A 23,796-nucleotide genomic window follows, 5' to 3' on the forward strand; every position below is an offset into this window, starting at 1 on the left:
TCAATAGAAGGCATTTATCATTAAAAGTATTAAATCTGTGTGCTACAGTATGGGATTTCTGTCGCATAATAATGAATATTACGTTTATTTACAAATCCATTACTTTTAAAGGTAGCTTCATCAGACAATCAAATTTTAATTAAATGTCCCAATCTTCATAAACTGTATTAAGCATATGTATTGCGGTTTGAATCACCCGAGAATCACCCTGTATGTTGACAAAAAATATTTTGAAAATGTGCGTTACAATGGCCACCATCTTATGTAAAAATTGAAATAAAATTACAAACCTAAAACGTAATAGGTAAAAAGCTTTTTTGGAGGCCTGGGTCACTCTGTATATAGGTATGTATAAAACTAGTAGCCTTAGAATTATTTACAGTTCGTCCCATTCTAAAAAAAAGGTAAACACACCGTACAAATAACTCTAGGAAGAGGTATTTGTACGGTGGTAAAAAATTGTTTAAACGAGGCGGAAGGGGCAGATATAATAATGCAATAAAATGTAAAAAAGGGCGGGTAAATACCTTTGTTTATTTGTTGAGCAAAATTCCTTTAGAATATCGTATATAATGACCAAAATATGACGCAATTTTAAGAAAAAAAATGTCGCTTTCTAGCTTATAATAAAGTTTCAAATGCAACGTTTATATTCAATTTTTTTATGATCTACAACAGTTAAGTAGTAAATGAGACGAATTAGAATTCAATTACCGGCTACTACGTTATTGTTTTAATAGCTCAAAATTCAACAAATATAATTAGAAATTATTATAATTGTGAGAGGCTCCCTTGTGGGACGCCTATGTACGGCGATTACGGCGCGGCGGAAACAATACCTACCTGTGAAAAGACAAATTCGGGTAATTTGAGCTTATTTTTCCACACATTTGACACTGTCGTACCATATTGAAAATTCGCAGATTCAAAAAGTACGTTAAACAAAAGCAAAAACTACTGAAAACACTGAAAATTCACTGGACTTGATTCCGACTTCAAACACACCGTAAGCTAAACGTAGTACGCTATAACGGACCAAGGGCCGTCGCGAGGGGTGGTGGGACGGACGGCTCATTTCATTCTGGAAGACTAGCAGCGACGTTGCCAATAGTTCTAGACGTTTCAGCACATTAAACAGTAAACATGTCCTTTAATAGTAACGCATATATCCTCTGGTTAATAACATATTATTACGCATGCTTCTTTAAAAATAAACTATTAATTTAATTAAGAAATTGAGTTTTATTGATATCCGGTGAAGGTTTAAAAGTCACCTTTTCTGCAAATCAAACTAAGTAGATAGGCGCAAATTTGAGACGTGGCAATGTCGCCTTCTCTATTTCAGTTGGTTTTTACAGTACGTAGTCAACCTCCGATTGTTTGATCGGGTTAAAATGCACAATGTGATATCTGTTCTTCCTAAATCTATGAGGCTAACCTAATTGAGCCTAATGACAAAACTTCATTGATTACGCGTCGAAAAACAGTATATATTAAAAAAACTTATATTTTCGTAGAACCTGAAAAATCCGCAAATTTTATTTCAGAAATTGCTTTAAAATAATCCACACTAACGAATAAGCTACTAGACAGTTCAATTTTTGTTGCACTAAAGTGATAACTTACCGTTTTAAGTCCCTCCACAGCAACTTTATTTCAGAAGAAAATCATATAATTAATCATTAAGTAATTTTATTGACAACGTCGCAAATTCTATGCGAAGGCCATAGATGACATACCGATGATCGATTAACTGTCAATCGAAACAGTCATAAAATTGCTAGCTTGAGCTGATGTAAATAAATATATTTTCTTAATTTTTATGCTTACAAAGAAGATTCGTTACATTTTTGTGCTTAAATTAGATCATTCCACGTCTATATAAGGTAATAAAGTACTAATATGTGATGTTTTTACTGAATCCGTGTAGAAAATTTAACATATTTACTGTCCGTCGCCTGTACCTAAAATACGTTTTTTGCCGCTTTTTAAAGTAAAACACATTCATCCAACAATTTTTATGCTTAAAAATATTCAGTTTAAGATAATCTTGCAAAAAAATCCCAAAAAAGTGTTAAATGCGTGGGGACCTATTGTGCACCAGAGCCTATCTTACATGTTAAATATCATTATAATTTTGTTTTGTTTTTATATCTTAAAAAATGTTGTTGATATACTCTACTTGTTATACAATGTTGTTAAAACTTAAGTATAAATTTAAATTAAGCTAATTGTTAATATTAATTAATTTTATTCTGTTTAATTTGAATTAAAATGATTAGAACTCTGTGACAGCAGTTATCTTGTGCATTTCATATTATTAAATACTAGCATATTGTTTTATTAGGAGTAAAAATGACACTTTTCGCGGCGAAGCTGTACGTTTGACATACTGGCAATGCACAAAGAGTCATTTTTACTCCGAATAGAACATGCTATTTTTTTCAAACGCCACAAATAATTTTTTAAATAATTTCAAACGGTCCAAATAATATAAAAAGATTTCAAAGTCACACCTTGTAAGTAATTATACAAGGTGTTCCAGAAATAAGTGCAACTATTTTAACTGCAACCCCAGAAACATGCCTAGTTTTTAGTTAAAGAACATAATTTCTTCATAATATGGCAACATAGGTAGTAGATAGTAGATTAAATTTACAAGAAAGAACATCCAGAAAAGATCCAGTGGTTCTCAAAATTTTAACCAAACCAAACCAAAAAATACTTTTTTTGGAAATTTTCAAAGTAAAATAACTCCGTTATTTTTGACTTATTTGAAAAACGATAAAGAGAAAATATGTTTATTTTCTCGAGATCTACCATCCCTTAAAATACTTGCACTTATTTATGGGACACCCTGTATATCGAGAAACTATGGTCACGCTCGTTGAATTTGACACTTTATGTCAGTGGAATAATATATTTTCGTACTTTTATGCTTAAGCGTAAAAGTGCTCTACTTTTATACCTAGGCATTAAAATTACTTTTTTATATTGTTAATCACGTCGCGAAAATTAATTGTTTTGTAACGTTTGAAAAAAATATTATTAGCAACAGATATATTTACAAATTATAATTACAGTTGAGGGTTGGAACCTTTGGTGTTACACAGCAAAATAAAAACACTAAATCACCACAATACACCATAACACTTTTACTTTTACACTGGACGCATCCAGCATCATTGGCATCATCAGTAGATGATTATAAACTATAGTTATAAATTATAGTTATAAACTATAGTTATAAACTATAGTTATAAACTATAGTTATAAACTATAGTTATAAACTATAGTTATAAACTATAGTAAACTATAGTTTATAATCATCTGCTGATGATACTAACATGGTTAGCGAAACGCGCGTCCAGTGTAAAAGTAAAAGTGTTTTGGTGTATTGTGGTGATTTAGTGTTTTTATTTTGCTACAAATTATAATTTACACACGTATCATTTAATGAAATGAAAATTGTATCTATTGTTTTGATAGTTATATTCATTGACTAGGAAAAAAAGATAAATAATTTGACTATTTTGAAATTTGAAAAACTCGTTTAAATATTGAAAAGTAACACTATGAAATAATTGAAAACTTTTCTGCATTAGAAGTGATCAAATTTTGAACTTGTTAAGTTAGGCACAAACGCAATAGTAATAGAAACAATTTTTTTTAAATAAATACTAAATTTCCTTAAAGAAAATCCATTTCTGCAGACTTTATAGATAACAGTTTATGTATTGTATATGATATCCTGTAAATTATTGTGACATAGTTTATATTACTATATGCGTAATTATGTAGTATTTTTATATAGTTAGTATACTAATAGTTTATTATAATATCGAATTCCCATGTTTTTATATCATTTATTTAAACGATTAATAAAATCTGGCGAATTTAATCTTTTAAAATTATTTAATTAGGTTAATAATTATATTGTATTTGATAAATGTTCGGAAGTGTGGGACTACTGAGATTTTAGAAAACTGATGATATCACTATTTACATTGTCTCGATGTTTATATAATATATCGCACGAATATTTGCTGTTACCTTTTTATGTAGTACTAGAACTTAGTAAATAGGATTTAATTTTGTGTGACATTTTCTTTTTGTCTAGCTGTTTTCTATCTCGCATCTTAACTTCCTTTAGAAACAACTTAAAATCGTGCTACTAAAAATATTATCGAGATTTTACTGTTAATTATCTACTGTTATTAACTTTCTTGCAATACTTTATGTAAAAGTAATGACTGTTTTAAAATACATATTAATTTTCGTACTTCTATTGACGCTGGCTGCTGTTAAAAGTTTTTCCTGCATATGCTTCCTCTATATATCAAAAGCCCGTTGAATATTACTTGCAACAGTGTTTGCTTCTAATTTCGTTGGCCAGTTTGCGAGGCTAAAATGAATAAAACATCACACATCCAGAGGCGTATCTATTTATTAAAGGACAAGACTTCTGCGCACAGATGGTATAGATTGTTTCATGGAACAATTTAATATACAATTTTGTATAATATAGGATTACCGCCATATCGAACATCCACGAGTATTTTACCAACATGTGAATAACAATTTTTTTTCTTTAATTTCATAGAAAATTAATCTACAAAACCACATTCTCCATTTAAACAGTAACTTTTGTGTACTGTTTTATTGAAATTAGACTTAAGAATATACTAGAGCGTCCCCACACGGGTCGTCTGGCTTTCACAGCGGATGCGTCTCGAATTCCGAGCGAATCTTTGTATGTGATGCACAACCTTATAGGCGATTTCGTGCGCCGCTGCGCGCTGATAGTCGTTTACAGCGCAGCGGATAAAGAATACTGTACCGTAGTTCTGCTTTCAGTTGATAGAGTGAGTGGTTATCGGAGACGGTGTTGCCAGAACTACTGATTAATCCGTAGATTTACGGATTTTGAGTACAGTACGTTAATAATACGGATTTTCTATCATTAAACAATTTAATATAATTTTACTTGATTAAACAAAGAACAGCGTCAGAGTTGGCTTGGAAATGAAGATCGCTGTTATTTCATATGGAAAATATTATGTCAATAATCGGTCATTTTGAAGCCAAATAAACGACTTTTTTCGATCATACGACATATTCAGTACCTATAAAAAAATTAGTTTTTGTTGCTTACTCTATGTTTAACACGAATACATTTTCAATACACAAACGCGGAGTTTTCATCCAAAGATATTTTCGTCAAACGCATTACATATATTACATATTTTAATATGGCAACACTATCGCTTTCAGATCCACACCCCGTCTCCGATATGCCTTCGCTGGCCGAATTAGAGAAAATAAGTGTTTTATGCGTTGACCGCAGAACGATTGGTGTCTCCACCGTACATCACTTGAGATGTAAGGGGAAATCAAATCAGCCTTGTTACAAATTTGTTCATTAGGTTGCGTATCTTCCCAATTCTTTCAGTCACCGCCAAACGACCCGTTCGTGGACCTACTATTATTTAGTAGGAGATTTCTTCCAAGTTCGAGACGCTTTCGCTTCGAGTTTTAGACGACCCGTGTGTGCACGGTCTTAGAGCTTGGAATTATTGATATCTGTTTAATTTTAACTTTCTCAGTACTTTTAACATGAAATAATTACAAGTCAAAAAATATAATCCAAAATTAAACGTATTTATAAAAAAAAACAATCAGTTAGTTGTTTCCAAATAATCGCATCATATTATTTTCCTCTTCGCATCCGAACCAAATGGGACCAATAGGGAAAGGAGATGTTTCAGTAGCGATAATCCAGTCGTTATCAAACTTCCAGAAGAGTTCGTTTTTGAAAAAATACGTGTTTCCTAAAAAAAACAAATAATAAGATTGGTAAAACAAATATTAGTACTTTTTTAAGTTAGTAGTTCACTCAAGAGATAGCAGTCTACACAGATGCTTCGGTAACTTCAGGAGGCACAGTTATAGGCATATTCTCAGAGGAACTAGACATCTGACTATCTTTAAGGCTATCAGATGGCTGTAATGTTCTACAAGCAGAGGTTTAGGCCATAAAAGAAGGGCCAGTTGTATACGAGAGAAAGTCGCTGATAGACCAATAGGGGATATCGTGATATACTCTACAGCTTGGGCGCTTTAAGAAGCATCACCATGCAATCAGTGAGATCGAAAACTGTGATGGACTGCCGAGAAGAACAGTTCTGGCTGAGTCAAGGCGGGGCTAGTGTGTGCTGGGTGCCAGGCCACAGCAATGTGGTGGCCAACCAAGAAGCAGACAGACTCGCCAAAGAGGGGGCCAGGGGAGAGGCCGTGGCAGATGACCCACCACTTGTGACGATCAACACACTGAAGGAAGCTATAGGAACTACTATTAAGGCTAAAGTAGCAACACCGTGAGGACTGCGCTACAGCTCGAAGACTGTGACCAGTGGCAGATAGCAAAAAGACAAAACAACTACTAGAGCATAAAAAGAACCTAATACACATAATTTTAAGTGTCATCACTGGAAACTGTCCCTCGGGGGTAAACCTCGTGAGAGAGAAGATTTCCAACAACGACTACTGCAGAGAATGCGGAGAGGAAGAAGAAACCTGCTGTGTCATTTTCCGGCACTGGAATACCGACGCTTTAAAACTTTAGGGCAAGATTTTTTGGACGGACTAGAGGAAGCAGTAGAAGCCAACATCAGCGACATCGATAACTTTGAAAAGAGCTGGAAGTGCTTTAACGCAAAGAAAGAATGTGAGAAAGGTTTGGTACAACAATACAGGGGTATCGCAATGGGCCCAAGGCAACCAAATCAAACATGATCCCAAACCCCAGCAACCTAACCTAAGGTAGTAGTTACCGTCTTTCCATGTTGTTGCTGCATCTAAATTTTGTGGAACACCACGCCATCTCTCCATGTGCATAGGATAACCTTCGTCCATGGTTTTGGTTAATTCGTTGTATCTCCAGAATCGATCGTTTTTGTAAAAATATGTCTTGCCTGAAACAATAATAATTCTGGCACTGGTAAATCACTACTGGCTATTGTGAAAAAAAGTACTAGCTTATCAATAAAGATATTTGTATTCAGAGTTTGAACAGTATGATGTTGTCATGAGACCCTAATGAATTAATTCAACTTCAAGAAATTACTCTATCTTCCAATTATTTTATGGAATTTAATTATTATTATTATAATTATATAATTAATTATGAAATAATAATATATGAAATAATACCTCGAGTATCTGCAAAGCCGTTAAAATTTCTTAAATACCTACTCTAAATACAAAAAATGTCCATTTTTTAATTCTCCATCTTTTAAAAGAATAATATACAAAATGTTCCATTTAAAATAAGGAAGAGAAACATTGTTTCATATTTTAGAAAGTTTGGCGTAGAATTTTGAACACCCTGTATGATTTAAGATTACGATATTTATAGCAAAGTAAGTACAGAACAGAATCTAAAATAACACTTAATATAGTTTTGATTTCAGGACAGTTCTTGTATTTTTAATATTTTTTTTTAAAAAAGGCTGAAAACACATTTTTTTTATTTATTTATTAATATCTCTGAAACTATTAAAAAAAGGATGCCCGACGCACTATGTTGCCGGACCCTGTATAGTAATCGCACTGAAAAATACACGAGATGTATGAAATAGGAAAAATTCACCTAGTAAAAAAAGAATGGGATTATTTCGTTCCTTATTCGGACATACTGGAGTACTTATAATATAAATTAAGCATTGGGCACTAGAAAAAAGTAGTACCACAGCCTATTCATAGCCAGCTTGTCGACTTACAATGATTTGCATGGAAATCGGCGTATCCTTATATGTACTATGTTACAAGTCGGGTTCTCAGTTCTATTGAAACTATGTTTAAAAAAACATGTTGACTATGCTTTGACTGCTGGTATTTGGACGAGTATATAGTCTGTCCAACGAGAAGATCCTTGACAGTGATAGATGTGTCTGTCATTTTAATTTCAAAGTAATTTATTTTATTTTACAAAGAAATAAGTTGGTACTAACTGGAACGCATAGCAGGAAATTAATATATTTAAAATTTGACTGATAAGTGATTACTTCAAAGTATTGTGAAAAAAAACTGTATAAAACTGAAAAAATGTAATCGAAAACTTTCTGCCTGGGCAGCGAGCATTAACTATGAACTGTGCTCTGGGTCCACAGTTAATTTTCCCTCGATTTTTCCTCCACTTGACTTCAAAAGACACAAAACACACGTAATAACACGAATCAAAATGCATCATCTTCCAAAACGCAGATATTTGACATAAGTTGACACAAAATTATAACCTATAATTTGGCAAGACTATGACTTGAGAATCTAAAGGCGAGTTTATACGCATCGGCGTCCGTTTGTCGTTCATCGTTCCGTCAAACCAATAAAATTGAAATATGATCTGTCATTTTTGAAATAAACCAATAAAACTGGTTAAAAACAAGCCATCCATAGTTAACTTAAAAAATATTAGAAACTTTTTTTAGTAAAATAAATAGATTGGTACGGGACGTCATCTGCTTTTCTTCTGTCATCGTCTGTCGAAATCTTACCTGAGAAAAAAATGGGGTATAGGCGCTGTAGGTGAAACGCATCACATACTAAAAAAAAGGCGAAGATCCTTAGCTGGTAGTGAATAAGCTGTGACAATACTGCACGGTACAATACTCAGAAAACTCGTAAGTTAAAAAAGGCTTAGATATAATTATTTCTAAACTCTACATTACATACCATTTTTGGCCCATAATTGAACAGCATCGATACTGTCCAGGTAATCAGGAAGACCGTAATTTGACAATGGCAAAGGACTGTTTTCAATAAATCTGGAACCGTCAGATACCCAGTACTGATTTCCAGTAAACAGCACTATACTGCCATCGGTCCTTTGATATGCTGCATCGATTTTCTTTATATCTTCTGGTAACTCTGGAAACATTTCTCGGGTTTTTGTGGGGTACCCTGGCTCGAGACGTCTCATATCTCTGAATCGCCACAAATACTAAAATAGGTTAATTATTTTAGTAAATAAAGTATGCAATTTCAAGTAGTACTGGTCTGTAAACTTATAATCACTCGTTTTGTTTTTTCTAGGTATTTTCATCTATATTAATTCCTATTACTGAAACATCTAGACCTTTAATTGTTTGAATTAAAGAATATAAAGGATAGTTAAAAAAGGGTGATTTTCACAAATTTAATATTTGTCAGCATTCATGGAACACAGGGCCTAGAGTAGACAGAGTACAATACACAAACTAGAATGAAATAAACGATGATGCTTCTAAATGAAAAATAAAAGAAGTTTTTTAAACCGATCAGATATAAATAAATGTATTACTCAGGTATATTAACAAGTTAGAGTGTATGACTATCGATTCTTTGATTTCTTTTTTTTTCACATATCAACATCACATATCACAACCAAACTTATATGGAATCACCCTTTATTTCTGAGTAAACTTTTTGCAGAGGAAAACAATTGGTATACAACTTTAAGATAAGGCTTTTTGTTGTAAATAAACATTATAATGAAGAATAAAAGACCCTGCGATTTATTTTTTTGTGAATTTTGTGTCTAGTAGTAAAATCACGATTATCCGGTAATTTTCATTCGATCCACAATGTCGTCAAAGAGTCACAACTGAAAAATAAGACCGCTTTGTGTGCTAAATTGCTAGAGGAAATCCAAGTGTTTCTCATCCAGAGCTACAAAGACAACTTCTGGCAGCTACAGGTTTGAACGTTTCAGTTGAAACCATAAGAAAAAAGCTTCGTGATCGGGGGTTGTACGGTAGGAGGGAGTTACGGGCCCCACAGTTATCTTGGCAAAATAAAATTGACCAGCTAAATTGGTGCCTTCAATATCAAAACGGGACATTTGAGAATTGGCAAAATGTTCTTTTTTCTGATGGTTCCAGAATTGGACTAAGGTCAGATAACCATCGAAATCAGGTGCTCAGAGCTCCCGGACGACGAGCAAGTCTCCAGGCTGCCAAATCTGTACCAAAATATAAAAGAGGAACTGTAATGTTCTTGGGAGGTATTATGCTGGGAACAAAAACTCCATTGTTTCCACTTCAACAAACTTTTAACGGGTCGGAGGTATGTTGATTTAGTGCTAGAACTAATCGTTAGGCTTTGGAGAGTTGCAATTGGGGATAATTTTAACTTCTTGCACGATAATGCACCTCCCCATACCAGAAGAGTGGCTAGAAAATGTCTTGAAACGGGAGGTGTCATAGTTTTGGACGGGCCTGCATGTTCACCAGATCTAAACCCTATCGAACACTTGTGGGACCAGCTCAAAAGAAGGGTTAGAGCTCCTCGAAACAATCCAGGATATCTCGCACAGCTTATTGATGCAGCATTAGCAGAATCATACTGATAATATTATTTTATAAAACTGATACTGATAATATTACTTTGTTGTTGACTCGCCCTGTACAAGCGCTGTATATATCGAAGGGCAGGGCCGGATCTACCTACGGGCTGTTTGGGCTGCAGCCCAGGGCCCCGAGGTTACAAAAACAATAGACCCATAGGTGAGAACTGTTGAATCGTGAAATAAAATTAAAATTCAGGTTAAATGTTTAAGCCAGACAAGATGGCCCCCTTGCCACTATGATGCTGTCAAAGCCTTAAAAAATAATTATGATAATTTTCAAAAGTTTCAGCGAAAATGAGGTTGAGAAAGTTGATTTCCGGAAAGAGGCACGAAATTTATTCAATAAAATGGCGAAACTCGAGACTGCAATTTTGATTTGGGAAGAAGTTTTGGAGAGATTTCATTTAGTTAATAAAAAAATACAGAGCCCTGGTTTAGACATTTGTGAAGGCAACAAGTTAATTGTTTCTTTAAAAGACTTTGTGAGCAACATACGACATTAATCAGATCAAATGTTACAGGAATACGACGAAAAAGCTAAAAAATTAAGTACTAGTGTAATAATAGACTACAATTACATAAACAAGAGACGCATTATCCCAAAATTTTCAGATAAGTCTACAGGTGAATTCTCAGTATACGGCGCAGAAAGATTTAAAGAGACACGTTAAAAGTTGCGTTGGATAAGCTGATTATGGATTTAAATAAAAGGAGACAAGTCTATGAGACATATAGCAAAAAATTCAAATTTTTAATGGATTTGCAAGACAAAAATATCGAAAACATAGATTTGGAAATTGCACGTCATATTATTGATTACTATCCCGATGACGTAGACGAGCATTTAGTGAATGAGTGCATTCAATTAAAATCGTACTTACTCCAATCTATGTCTGAGTTTACACCTCTTGCAGTGACATTTTTATGCTCATGTATGAAAATAAACTTATTAACATGTTCCCTAACTGCTATACCATTTTAAAGATTTTTTTAACATTGCCAATCACTAGCTGTGAAGCAGAACGCTCCTTCTCCAAGATGTCCTATGTAGAAAATAAATATAGGACAACAATGTCGAACCATCGACTAAATAATTTATCACTTCTTTCCATAAATTGTGATCTAACAAAAGACCATCAAAAGACTTGGAATGTGATGACCAAATAACTGTCAATTTCTGTGACTACAACCTATCAATTTCTTTTACTAATTCATAATAAGTAAATAAATAAAATTGTTTTATTGTTTTTTTATATTCTTATAAAATATCACTATTTCGGTTTCTCTCTCACCCAAAGTTTGCCTGGAAGAGATTGCTACCACAGCAATAAGGTCGCCTTTTGTACAACTAATACTTGCGTAGATTTAAGTAACATTTATGTTACTTAAATCCACATATCACAAATACCGAAGTCTACAGCAGAATAGGCAGAAAAAGAGAATTGCTCAATATAATAAAAATAAGAAAAACATCATACTTAGGGCATATATTGAGAAATGAAAAATACCACGTCTTACAATTGATAGTTAAGGGTAAGATTGAAGGAAAGAGAGGTCTCGGCAGGAAGAAACTATCTTGGTTGAGAAACATCAGAAACTGGACTCACCTAATTTTGAAGAACTTATAAAGAAAGCCGAGAATCGTGAAGATTTTGCCAATGTGATCGCCAACCTCCACGAAAGAGACGGCACGTAAAGAAGAAGAATAATAATATATCATTATAGAAACAGTTTTTTGATATGGCTATTAGTTGAGTACTTATGTAGGCCCCTAAGTAGTTTCAGCCCAGGGCCCCACAAATTCACGATCCGCCCCTGTCGAAGGGACAAATATATTAGCTGTATTAAGGAAATTAAGGAAATTAGTATAGTTATTAACGTAATAAGGCCGATAAACAACAAATAACGGCCGGGCTGAAGTTTGTGATCCGAGGCGATAGCCGAGGATCATATAGCCAAGGCCGTTATTTGTTATCGGCCGTGTTGTACAGATTAAACTAATCAGTACGTATCTATATCTAGTCTACAACCTTAATAATCAATATCTATTATTAAAGTTACTTAATAATACTGTACCTCATCTTTAAATACAAACAGCTCTCCTCTTAAGGTCGCCACAGCATCCAGGTATCCGTTACAAATATACGGAAGGCTTGGTGAGTTATCCTTGGGTATATGATGGGTTGGATCGTGTTCCTTATGCTCATCCACCGATTCCGAGTCTCCATGATACAGAAACTGTCACTTCTTTTGATGTTTCTGTCGTCCAATAAGGCGATTCGGTGGTGGTTGGATGTCTGTGGATGATGCCAATCATTGTCTTCGAGTTGTACCGTTATCCACCATGGAGTTTGAGTTGTAGTTTGGTATGGGTAACGTCTTGTGGTGGTTCTTTCTGTTGTACTGGTTCACGATCAGGTATGTCATTGCTGGGAATACCGCTATCAGGTATACTTCGAGCGACTAAAAATTAATTTTATTATACAGGGTTGTTCACCACATACGACACGGAGTACTGTTGTAGCAAAACGATTAAATTTTTGCAAGTTTAAAGTTTTGGGTTCGTTGAAGGGCTATTAGAGCTACAATTTAAAAATATTATAAAAATATAAAAGTTAAGGTTTACCGCATTTTGTCGCAAAAATGTCAATATATTCCATGGGTACATTGATAAATGACGTCTAAATTAAGAAAATGCATGTTCTACAACACTTAAGAGATAGTAAAAATGGTATATCACAATTTGATGATAGACATTCAAATTGTGCATCTCATTCTCTAAAATATACAGGGTGTCCCATTTAAATTAAACAAGTTATTGTCGTTTAAAGCTAGAAATTATTTATATCAATTTTAGACACTCTGTATGAGGTTAATATTATATTATTATTGCAACACAATAACTGATCAATAAATAAACTTCAGTAAATATTTAGTATTCATAACTTTGATACCCTTGAAGAAACGAAGCCTTAAAATTTTTACTGCAATTTCACAAAATTGAAAATATTTCAAAAACGGTAAGGTTTAAGTGTGATAAACCTTAATCAAATTTACCTTTATTTCAATCGTAGAATCTAAAAATTAAAATAATATACAGGGTGTTACATTTAGAAAAACAACAAACACCTATAATATTTCTTACTTATCTTGTAAAAATATTTTTATATTGTAGCTCTAATAGTCCTTCAACGAACCCAGACTTACAATTTGTAAAAATCTAATCGTTTAGCTACAATACTTCGTGTGGTATGTGGTGAACAATCCTGTATAATATTTAGTTAAAATAGTTAAAAAGAGCTTACTGTATAATTGGTACATTCCTATTATGTCATCGTAGTCTAAATACGTCTGTGCTCCAGGTTCGTAGCCTTTATAGTACGGAAACATTACAGAAGTAGGTACTGTTGAATGGGCCAGTCCTAACGAATGGCCTAGTTCGTGTAATGCTACTGTGAAAAAATCAGTACCCTCCGGGTTGCCTACGTTGTTGGCCCTGTCAGCCCAGTCTTCGTCGTTGTCAAAATGTATATCTCCATCAATGCCGACTTCTTCGTATCTGTATGGAAAGAAGGCATGTGCCAATACTAAACCAGGACCATCAAATGGGTAGCTGAAAAGAAATTTCGATTATAAGAAAAAAATACTGATGTTGGATTGGAGCTTTCATTTTCTAAAATGTTTATTTTATCACATTATCAAATGGAGAATTCTATTCCGGAAACTTCGGCAGTATATTCTGCAGATAAAAATATGTAAAAAAGTTCGTATAAATGTATGTCCTAAAATGCTTAGTTTCGAAAATACAGGGTGTAGAAGTTTCATTTTTATTTCGATTTTTTCCAAATATTTTGTGAAGTAACATCAATATTTGGATGAAAATTGGTATCTGGGAGTTTTTTGACATGAGAAATTTGATTTTGATGTCAATATGACTCCTATTTGTAGAGGGCGCCACCTACACGTATTTTAACTGTTTTGAAGAGTAATAACTTTTCGTCCGTACCTGTATAAAACTACTGAGTGAAAAAATATACATTTCCGTGATTTTCTACGTAAAAAATGTCTCTTGGCAAACATCGCTACGAGCAACCGTTCTCAAGATATTTGGGAACAGTCAATATATGTCATTATTGACAAAAAATGAACATGTTAAGTAGATAGTTATTTGAGCTTTTTATTTTTTTAAATTAATCATAATTTTTTCTTCGAAAAAATGGTGATAAAACAGTTTCTGTTGAACTTTTGGCACAAAAACATTTCGAATTTATGATTTCAGTCGAATAACTATTTAGTTAACATGTTTAATTTATGTCAATGATGACAGGTATAAATTCGATTCCAAATATCTCGAAAACCATTACTCGTAGCGATTTTTACCAAGAGACTTTTTTTACGTAAAAAACGTTGTAAATGTATATTTTTTTACACAGTAATTTTATACAGGTACGTACGAAAAGTTATTACTCTTCAAACCAGTTAAAAAATGTGTAGGTGGTGCCCTCTACACGTAAGAGTCTTATTGACGCTAAAATCAAATTTCTCATGTCAAAAAACTCTCAGACACCAATTTTCATCCAAATATTGACGTTACTTCATAAATAATTATTTGGTAAATATGGAAATAAAAATGAAATTTCTACAGCACCTTGTATCTCCGAAACTAAGAATTTTAGGACATACATTTATAGGAACTTTTTTACTTATTTTTATCTGCAGACCGAAATATGCTACCGAATACAGTTCGGACCACCCTGTATATTATTTGAATATACAAATAGAGTTTATGCGCCTACCTAGCTTGATGTGCCAAGAAATGCTTCGGAATTTTTTTCTCAAAGAGTATGCACGGTGGCGTTTTTTAACAAGAGACAAAAACTTATTTTGCGATTCCAAAAATACGTAGTAGTTCTATGTCCACGGAATATTGGACACCCAGTCTAGTATAATGAAAAAAAAATAAAAAAGTTGCTGTCATTTTATTAGTAATTAGTGAATGCCATGGATCGTAATTTTCTAGTTAATTTTAACTCGCTTTTTTTAAATCAAAATATTCTGTTAAGATACGCATTTCAGGCAATTGAAAATCTAACTGTAGTCGTCAGAATCCATCTTTCTCTGACTATTTGAAGAAAAACAAAAAAATAGAGTTGTATCGGTTGTACTAACCTGTCTCCGTGATAACCAGATGCAAACGATACTATAATGTCTGCATACTGACTATTACTTCTCGTGAAAGTTAATCTGCCATACGATCCCCAAATATCTAAGGCTTTTTGTATATTGCTTGCTACAGTGTCTTCATTTAGTTTTGATGACCAATTTGATATGCTAAAATTAACAAGTTAATGTAATTTTGGGTTAGTATTTTTTGTTTGGTCTGTTGCTTACTAATAAGTTAAATTTCTTTTGTTCCATCCTTTAGTGGTGACGTATCTTTTTGTACGACCGCCAGAAACGATATCTTCAACTCCACATCTTGGCGATGATATTAACTTAAAACAGATTAATAAATTTTGATAGTTCAATGGTAAGACAATGATGAATTGTAAAATAATAGTATATTACATATCGAGGAGGGAATGTTTCATTACTGTCGAGAGATTAACTAAATCTCGAGACAATAATGAAAACTTTCCTCCGAGGTTTGTATACTATTTTTTATTTACAACCACATCATTAATTAAAAAAATAGGGACAGTATTTTATTTTGAAAAAAAAAATAGGTATGCGAAAATTTGTCGTTTTCTGTTTTGGCATTTCCATATCTATAAGGTTCGTTCCAACCCGCGTAAGAAACGGTTTCTTACAGTAAGGAGTTTGCGCAGAAGTTGAAAAGCGTTCCAACCGGATTTACTGACGGTTAGTAAATCATTTGTTTTCTGTTCCAACTTAAATTGAAAACTGTTTGAAAACTGTCAGAACGGTTTGCAAAATTTTCTCCTATCATTTATCCGACGCATGCGTATTACCGTTATAACCTATAACCACGTCATAACCAATAAAATAATAGCAAATTTGATTATACTCCTATCTGTTTGAATAATGTAAACGGGCTGTTCAACTAATTAAAGACTTGTAAACAGATATCATAATTAAATCGCAATGAGTGACGAAGAGTATAGTAGTGAGATTAGTGACGTGTCGTCCATGGAAAGTAGTGATGAGGAGGATTTAGAATTACTACTAGATGAGCACAGAATTAATAATCAAAATTATTGAGGTAAAATCGACATTTTTGCACATACATTTATCTAATATCTTATTATGTTAATATTTTCAGAGGAAACTGTGCCTCAAGATTCCAATTATTTTCCAATTCCAATTTAATAGCCAGGTTGGCCAATATGGCAATATTCCTGCTTTGCATCAAGTAAAATATAAAATAATCATTTGCTGAAATTGGTATTTTCTTTAAAGATATAACTTAATTTCAGGTTCTCATCTATTCTGGAATACGGGACACCAGACTACAAGTTTTCGAGATGTTGCCGATCAATTTAATGTGACAATTAGTTCAATAAATAGGATTATTTATCGAGTTTCTATGTTTTTAAGTAATTTGAATTTGTCACCGGAAATATTAAAATGTGTCAGGTGTTCCAACCGTAGTTTCAAATTGGTTAGAAAACAATTTATTTTACAGACATGCGCATTGGACAAGATTTGCAAATTGTTTCAAATCTGTTTATGATTCATGGTTGGAACGAACCTATAGTTACCGGTACCAGTGGTTGTTATGGCGCAAACCTTCAACATATAGAGTGTAGAGGTAAGGAGAAACAACTCTTACGGAACTTTTATTGAAAAAGTGGTCACAAAATGGGAAAATAAGGGTTCGCCAAATGACCACAGTGGCGCTAAAAACGCATGAATCTAAAAAATGAAAAGTAACCATAGATAAGAGAATAAAAATAAATATAACCAAACATTACCCAAAAAAGTTTTGTTTTTATTTTTTAGACAGCGTTTTTGAATATAAAATAATTATTGTTTATCAATATTTTGTGCTTTATTTATTATTTAATAATGGTTAAAGTGTGTGTGGTGCGAAGTTGATTGAATAGCTGATGGAAAAATAAAGAGCAAAGGCAAAGCCTACGGTATGTACAAAAATACATAATATAATTCAGTATTGTATTATTTGTATTATATGTAAAAATTAGAGTCAGTCAAAAGTGTAGTAAACATTTTTCGTAAGATTATTAACATACATGTTACAAAGTATATTTTTACAATCCTTTTTATAAAGTTACAACCTAAATAAAATTTATTTTTAATGATTTTAAAGTTTGACAGACATGCACAAATTGTTGGCATTTTTTTAAACAAGTAAAAGTAGGAAATACATAAAATTGTAGGTACTTTGAAGAAATATAGTTAACTGTAAGTGCTGTATTTTAATAATCTATCAAAAATCAAAATCATCAGGATAATATTAGGTATTGATTTTCAGACAAGAATTAGATTACAGTGATGGTCAAAAGCATTTAGATATTGCTTTGAAATCTACAGATAAGGTATGGCAGTTTCATTTTAAAGAACAAGATGTTAAAGTTTGTGATAAAATTGTCATCAGAAATACTGTCCACTTCAGTATTTACATAGGAAAATATTGGAGGATGAACCTCTACCTACTGCCTCAGGTTAATTTAAATTCTGAATTGCAACAACAGCAACAAGCAAGAAGGGCACCATTAAATGAGTATTATACACATAAGTATTATTATACACAGAAAGAGTAATTTATACACATAAATATTAACATTTTGTAGAGCAACAACACAATAAAAAACCAAAATATGAACACCAGCAACTAAAACAGGAACCATTAAATGAATATTACACACGTAAGTACAATTTGATCGATCGAATAAAAAACGGCGTCAGCGATGCCTATGAAATGAAGATTGCTGTCATTTTATATGTAAAATGATATGGAGAATGTCATCGAGATGTTCATTTCCAAGCCCACTGGACGCCGTGTTTTTTCGATCATACAGTATTATTATACACATAAATAATAATATTATACACATAAACATCCCTTGATAAAGATCAACATTTTGTAGAGCAATAACAGCATCAAATAATGGAAATAATGGACCCTACTGCTCAAATCAAAAACAAAATTTCATCATTACCACTTTATTGGTTATATCAATAAAAGAAATTATTGAGTTTATGAGTCTAGATCCTACAAGCAAGCAGATCTATCACATAATTTAAAATGAAGATTTATCTATTATAGTATGTATAAACACTTTGCATCTTTTATTCAATGTTGTAATGAATTAACAAATTGCAGGTAATTTATTCTAATAATGAAAAAGAAACTTTGGATCAAAAAATATTTTCTTCTGATGAGGCTTATGAATATTAAAGTCTGTTGAAGTTTGGCCATTATGTGTTGGTATACAATTTATTTATGATGTTACAGTAGTTAAACCATCCGAATACAAAACATATTTAAAATCCACTATTCTTAATGAACCAACTTGAGAGGAAGCTAAGAGAAAGGTTCTATTGGGTGGACTACAAGAAAAAGGGACATATACATGAGGATCTGGAAGGGCTATAACATTACGTCTCAAGCCATGGAACAATAGGAAACGAAATTCAAAGGAAAATATTACAATACGTGGGATGCAAATTATAGTGCAAAGAATTGAGAAAAAGAATTATTAAAAGTAGTTATAGTTATGATAGTTAAACCATCCGACTACCAAATATATTTAAAATCCACTATTCTGAATGAATAGCAACTACCAACTTGGGAGGAAGCTATGAGAACGATTCTATTGGGTGAACTACAAGGAAGACATGAGGATCTGGAAGGGCTATAAAATTATATTATTCCACGTCCCAAGCCATGTTGGAATAGCTGGGAGTGAAAAAGAAGATAATACTGCACACGATTCTTGTCTAGAAGTAGTTGATATTAAGGTAGTTAAGCCATCCGACATCCGACTATCGAACAATTAAAATCCACTATTCTGAATGAATGGCAACTACGATGGCAAAACGTAAATAAATACTTGTACAGTATAAAATTACATAATATTGGCTTAATTTTTATACTAAATAAAATGTATTACGTTATTTTTGACCTGCATTATATTTATTTAAATCCCATATCATCAATTAAACTTCAAATAAAGTTTTCCTAATTATAATTAACATTAATTTTAAACTAAAGTTTTTTCATCTTGAATGAGATTTACGAAATAACTTATGAGAAACAATAGAAAAGACGCTCAGTCTATTGCTTCTGAATAATCGATAATAAAACCACATATTGACTTACTTTTACACTAAGTAAATGTAGGTATGAAGTTATTTTAAAGCTGCATTATATTTATTGTAAACCCATCACCAATTATTACTTGAAGGCACTCATTTTTTGTCAATCCGTCCCTGTGCTCGGACGCAACGCTCGAACCTCACAGCTCGACGGACCGAATTCAACTGAAACGCTTTGCAACCTGCCGATATTCGACAGCTTGCAAAAACTGGCAGAAAATATTTGCGAGAGTGCAACTACTCTTTTCCTTAAACTATGGCGATAAAGCAGAAAAACCGAGTGAGGGAAATGAAAGAGGGAAGAAATGTAGATAATTTGACAATTCAAAATTTTTTAAAAGTCAGTAATGTCAGTATTATATTATGTGGTTGTAAATAAAATATCTTCTTTGACATTATCTGTAATTTTGAACTTTGACACAACATTTCTGTCTCTGATGTATCACTCAGATCGTTATCAAGAGTGAGTTGATAACTAGAAGTTAAGTTCTAAAATAAAGTGTAAGTCTAAGAAGATACTCTGTTTAATAACAAATAACTAAGTTTAATTTTTAATTAATAATCTAAGTAATAATCGAAATTAAGTTGGGGATTTTTTTTTTCCAAAAATTTAAATTTATTTTGATGTATGATCTAAAGTAAAACAAGTACCTTTAATGTGTCATTGTCAATGACTCCTGTTTCTTCAATCGCACCATACCTTTGCATAGTTTTGATGATATTTCTAACACTTTCCTCCGAATATAGGGCTTCCGATTTGCCTCCATCATCCACTATATAACCATATTGTTTCATAAATTGATACTGTAACATAATAAACACCGTAGCTATTTTATACAGAAAGAGAATAAAAATTCTATAAATATGTATATTTACCGCTGTGTCTGATGGTATTTGCTTTTTAAATTTGTTGCTTATTGGAAAGGCTTTTAAGAAAATTATACAACCCCAAACAATTGTAAGCTTGTGGATGCTTATCATCGTAATTTTCGTTTTTCCGTTTTCAATAAGAACTTTTTATGGTTGTGTTCTCGGTCTGGTTTATGAATAATTGATTTTCGGATTAATCATGTATTATTCTGTAGCGGTTATTAAAAATGGGGCAGTATTGTTTCCGAATTTTTATTTTTAGGTTTCGAATTCAGTAAAATTTGATGCGTAAATTGAAAATATTAGAAATAAAATGAACGATGGAAAAAATATTTGATTATTTTTTAGTAAGTAGTTTCTAAATAGAAAACCTAAAATTATTTTGGAATTTTTTAAAATTTTTATTTTCTGAAATTCAATGCGATACAGTCTTATTTATTGGAAGTAGTAAACAACTCTAAATGTAGGATTTGTAATGTTTTACCTGGGACCACCATAAAGTGAAATAAAAATGAACAAAGGATTATACAGGGTGAGTCTTAAATAAGTGCAAATATTTTCAGGGCTGGTAGATCTCGATAAGAGAAATATACCGGGTGCGTCTCAAAAGTGGCTCACCCCTATAACTATTTTATTTCTTCAGATAAAAAACCGAGATTTTGTATGTTAGTATATGACATAAATTAGGATTGATTGATGTATTCAATTGTTTTTGGTCACTTCCCGTTTCACCGGAAATGACTACAACTTTTGATTTTTAAATGGCACCCTCGGTATTTTTTTACATTATTCGATAGAAAATAACATTCTGAATAGAATGACATATCATATGTCAATTTTTGACATTCTCGCTTAATAAAAAAATTGTATTTTAAAATCCAGTGTGTAAAAAAATCAGAGTGTAAATGTAAGGAAGAATAGATTTGATCGTCTAATGTTTTTATTCAGTTAGAAAATGTTAAAATTGTATTTTTAATCATATCTCAATTTTTTCAAATGGAACGAGGGTGGCTCATTAGCATATTTGGAAAAAGCATTTTTTACGAATAATTTGATACCACATACTTGGTATTTCGAGTCAAATTTTCGTTACGAACCGCAAGTTATAATTTCAAATAAACCATATGCGAAAATGTAAAAACTTGACATATATGATAAGTCATTCTATTCAGAGTGTTATTTTTTTCGGAATGAAGTAAAAAAATACCGAGGGTGCCATTTAAAAATGAAAAGTTGACGTCATTTCCGGTGAAACAGGAAGTGACCGAAAACAATTGAATACGTTAAGGCGGGTTCTCACTTGTCAGTTTCGCTGACGCAGTCTGACTGATTCAGTGATACTGAACAAATAATGAACGTCAGAACACATTTTCATGTTAAATGATCAGTAAATTCGTACTTTCAGTTAAAGTGTAAACCAGTTCTACTTTTTTCATTTTTGACTGATCATTATCGAATAATGAATAGAAACTGAAGCATGAGAACTACATTTTCGTGATTTGTTCAGTTTACAAGTTAAAGTTAATTAATTATTTTAATATATATCTCCAAAAAATCCTTTATGGGTATTTCGCCACTGCACTGCAAGAAAATCTACAAAATAAAATAGTTATTTTTTGTAAACACTTCTGGGCGTTAAACCTAAACGGACACTGCTTGTCAGAAGTTATGTTTACAGTTATACAAATTGGCTTAACAAAGAAAAAAATGCTTAACGTTTCGGAAAGTCTATCGTCGGAAGCAAAAAAAATTCAAAGAATAAAGAAAAAAAAACTCTTTAAAATATTTAAATTCAAACTATTATGAGAACACGCTTTTTTTTTAAGCAGATACGTCTACAAGAAACCGTTGACGTTCTGTTAAAATAGAACGTCAACGGTTTCTTGTAGACGTATCTGCTTTAAAAAAAAACGTTTTCTTCTTTTCTGATTCACCAGAATATTCTGTAATTCGTTTGCTAATTGTAAACAAACTTTGCGAACACCTGGTTTCATTTTTGTTTTAACCATTTTCATGTCTGCGAAATCACCACGTTAAAATGTTTGGACCAACTGAATACTGAATGTAGCAAAACATGAAACGTGTGAATACAATCGTTGATTTTTATTTTTCATTGATAATGAATCAGTCAGACTGCGTCAGCGAAACTGACAAGTGAGAACCCGCCTTTAATCAATTCTAATTCATCATAGTCATATACTAAAACACACCAAATTTCGTTTTTTTAACTGAAAAATGAACAAAGTTATAGGGGTGAGCCACTTTTGAGACGCACTCGGTATTTTCTCTTTACCGTTTTTCAACTAAATCCAAAATAACCGAGTTATTTTTCTTCTAAAATTTGCAAAAAAAATGATTTTTTGCTAAAATCTTGAGAACCAACCACTGGATCTTTCATGGATTTTATTTCTTGTAAATTTAATCTACTAATTATGTTTTTGAAATAAAAACTAAAATAAATTCCAAATTTTTTTTCAAAACTCCAAATTTTCCAAATTTTTTTTTTCGCAAAAATACCTCATAATCGTGTCTCTGGGATCGAAATATACTACCCCTAAAAATATTTGCACTTATTTAAGATTCACCCTGTATAATGGATATTTTCTTCCGATTCAAAGCATTGTCTATGCTTGCATAAACCGTCTTTTCAATTACTTTAGTTTAATCAGGGTATTTTTAAAAATTTTATTTTCAATAAACTTTTAGACATTTTTTGCAGTGTATGTACAGGGTTTTCAGAGATATTTAGTGGGATATACAGGGTGCTTTTCAAAAGTGGCTGACTCCTATAACTTTTTTATTTTTTTCAGATAAAAAAATGAGATTTGGTATGTTAATATATGACATAAATTAGGATTGGTTGACGAATTCAATTGTTTTCAGTCACTTCCTGTTTCACCGGAAATGACTACAACTATTGATTTTTAAATGGCACCTTCGGTATTTTTTTACTTTATTCGATAGAAAATGGTACTCTGAATAGAATGACATATCATATGTCAATTTTTGACATTTTCGCATACGGTTTATTTGAAATTGTAACATGCGGTTCATAACGACAATTTGACTCGAAATACCAAGTGTGTGGTCAAGAACGGTAAAGTAATAGGATTGCTCATCCTCATAAGCAGGGCTCGGAAGTAGTTAATTAAGAAGTAGGTTACCTGATTAACTACGTGTAGTTTTTCTTCAAAAACTACGTCTTTTCCCGTCCATTAACTACATGAAAATTACGT

At 32.3% G+C, this 23,796-nt stretch overlaps 1 protein-coding gene and 1 long non-coding RNA gene across 5 annotated transcripts; one reads left to right on the plus strand and one right to left on the minus strand.

Moving 5' to 3' along the window:
* Positions 1–5,573: 5,573 nt before the first annotated feature.
* LOC115882822 (matrix metalloproteinase-2-like) lies at positions 5,574–20,718 on the minus strand. The gene is made up of 10 exons (XM_030901068.1): positions 20,567–20,718; positions 20,342–20,494; positions 15,779–15,882; positions 15,557–15,718; positions 13,693–14,000; positions 12,765–12,850; positions 12,464–12,625; positions 8,734–9,001; positions 6,834–6,974; positions 5,574–5,831 (listed from the first exon to the last, which is right to left on the minus strand). Exons 1-10 carry the CDS (start codon positions 20,669–20,671, stop codon positions 5,683–5,685), a joined length of 1,638 nt encoding a protein of 545 aa, XP_030756928.1. The 5' UTR covers positions 20,672–20,718; the 3' UTR covers positions 5,574–5,682.
* Positions 17,368–19,285, plus strand: LOC115882767. Of its 4 annotated transcripts, XR_004050248.1 has the most exons (5): positions 17,368–17,490; positions 17,844–18,107; positions 18,163–18,237; positions 18,460–18,637; positions 18,696–19,285. It is a non-coding gene; the product is annotated as an uncharacterized LOC115882767 (long non-coding RNA). The 4 variants fall into 4 exon arrangements; XR_004050246.1 differs by lacking the exon at positions 17,368–17,490 and having other exon boundaries at positions 17,668–18,107; positions 18,460–18,641; XR_004050245.1 differs by lacking the exon at positions 17,368–17,490 and having other exon boundaries at positions 17,668–18,107.
* Positions 20,719–23,796: the final 3,078 nt, after the last annotated feature.

Source organism: Sitophilus oryzae, unplaced genomic scaffold (genome assembly GCF_002938485.1).
Source record: "Sitophilus oryzae breed Bouriz unplaced genomic scaffold, Soryzae_2.0 scaffold_179_pilon_pilon, whole genome shotgun sequence".
Classification (NCBI taxonomy): Eukaryota; Metazoa; Arthropoda; class Insecta; order Coleoptera; family Curculionidae; genus Sitophilus; species Sitophilus oryzae.

Bases quoted from the DNA above. Each gene is read 5' to 3' on its own strand.
- LOC115882822 (XM_030901068.1), bottom strand. From the start codon at position 20,671: ATGATAAGCATCCACAAGCTTACAATTGTTTGGGGTTGTATAATTTTC. The intron at 15,883-20,341 runs GTACTTGTTTTA...ATCTGTTTTAAG, and splicing joins TTGACAATGACACATTAAAG to TTAATATCATCGCCAAGATG. The intron at 9,002-12,463 runs GTACAGTATTAT...AACCTATTTTAG, and splicing joins TGTTTGTATTTAAAGATGAG to TATTTGTGGCGATTCAGAGA.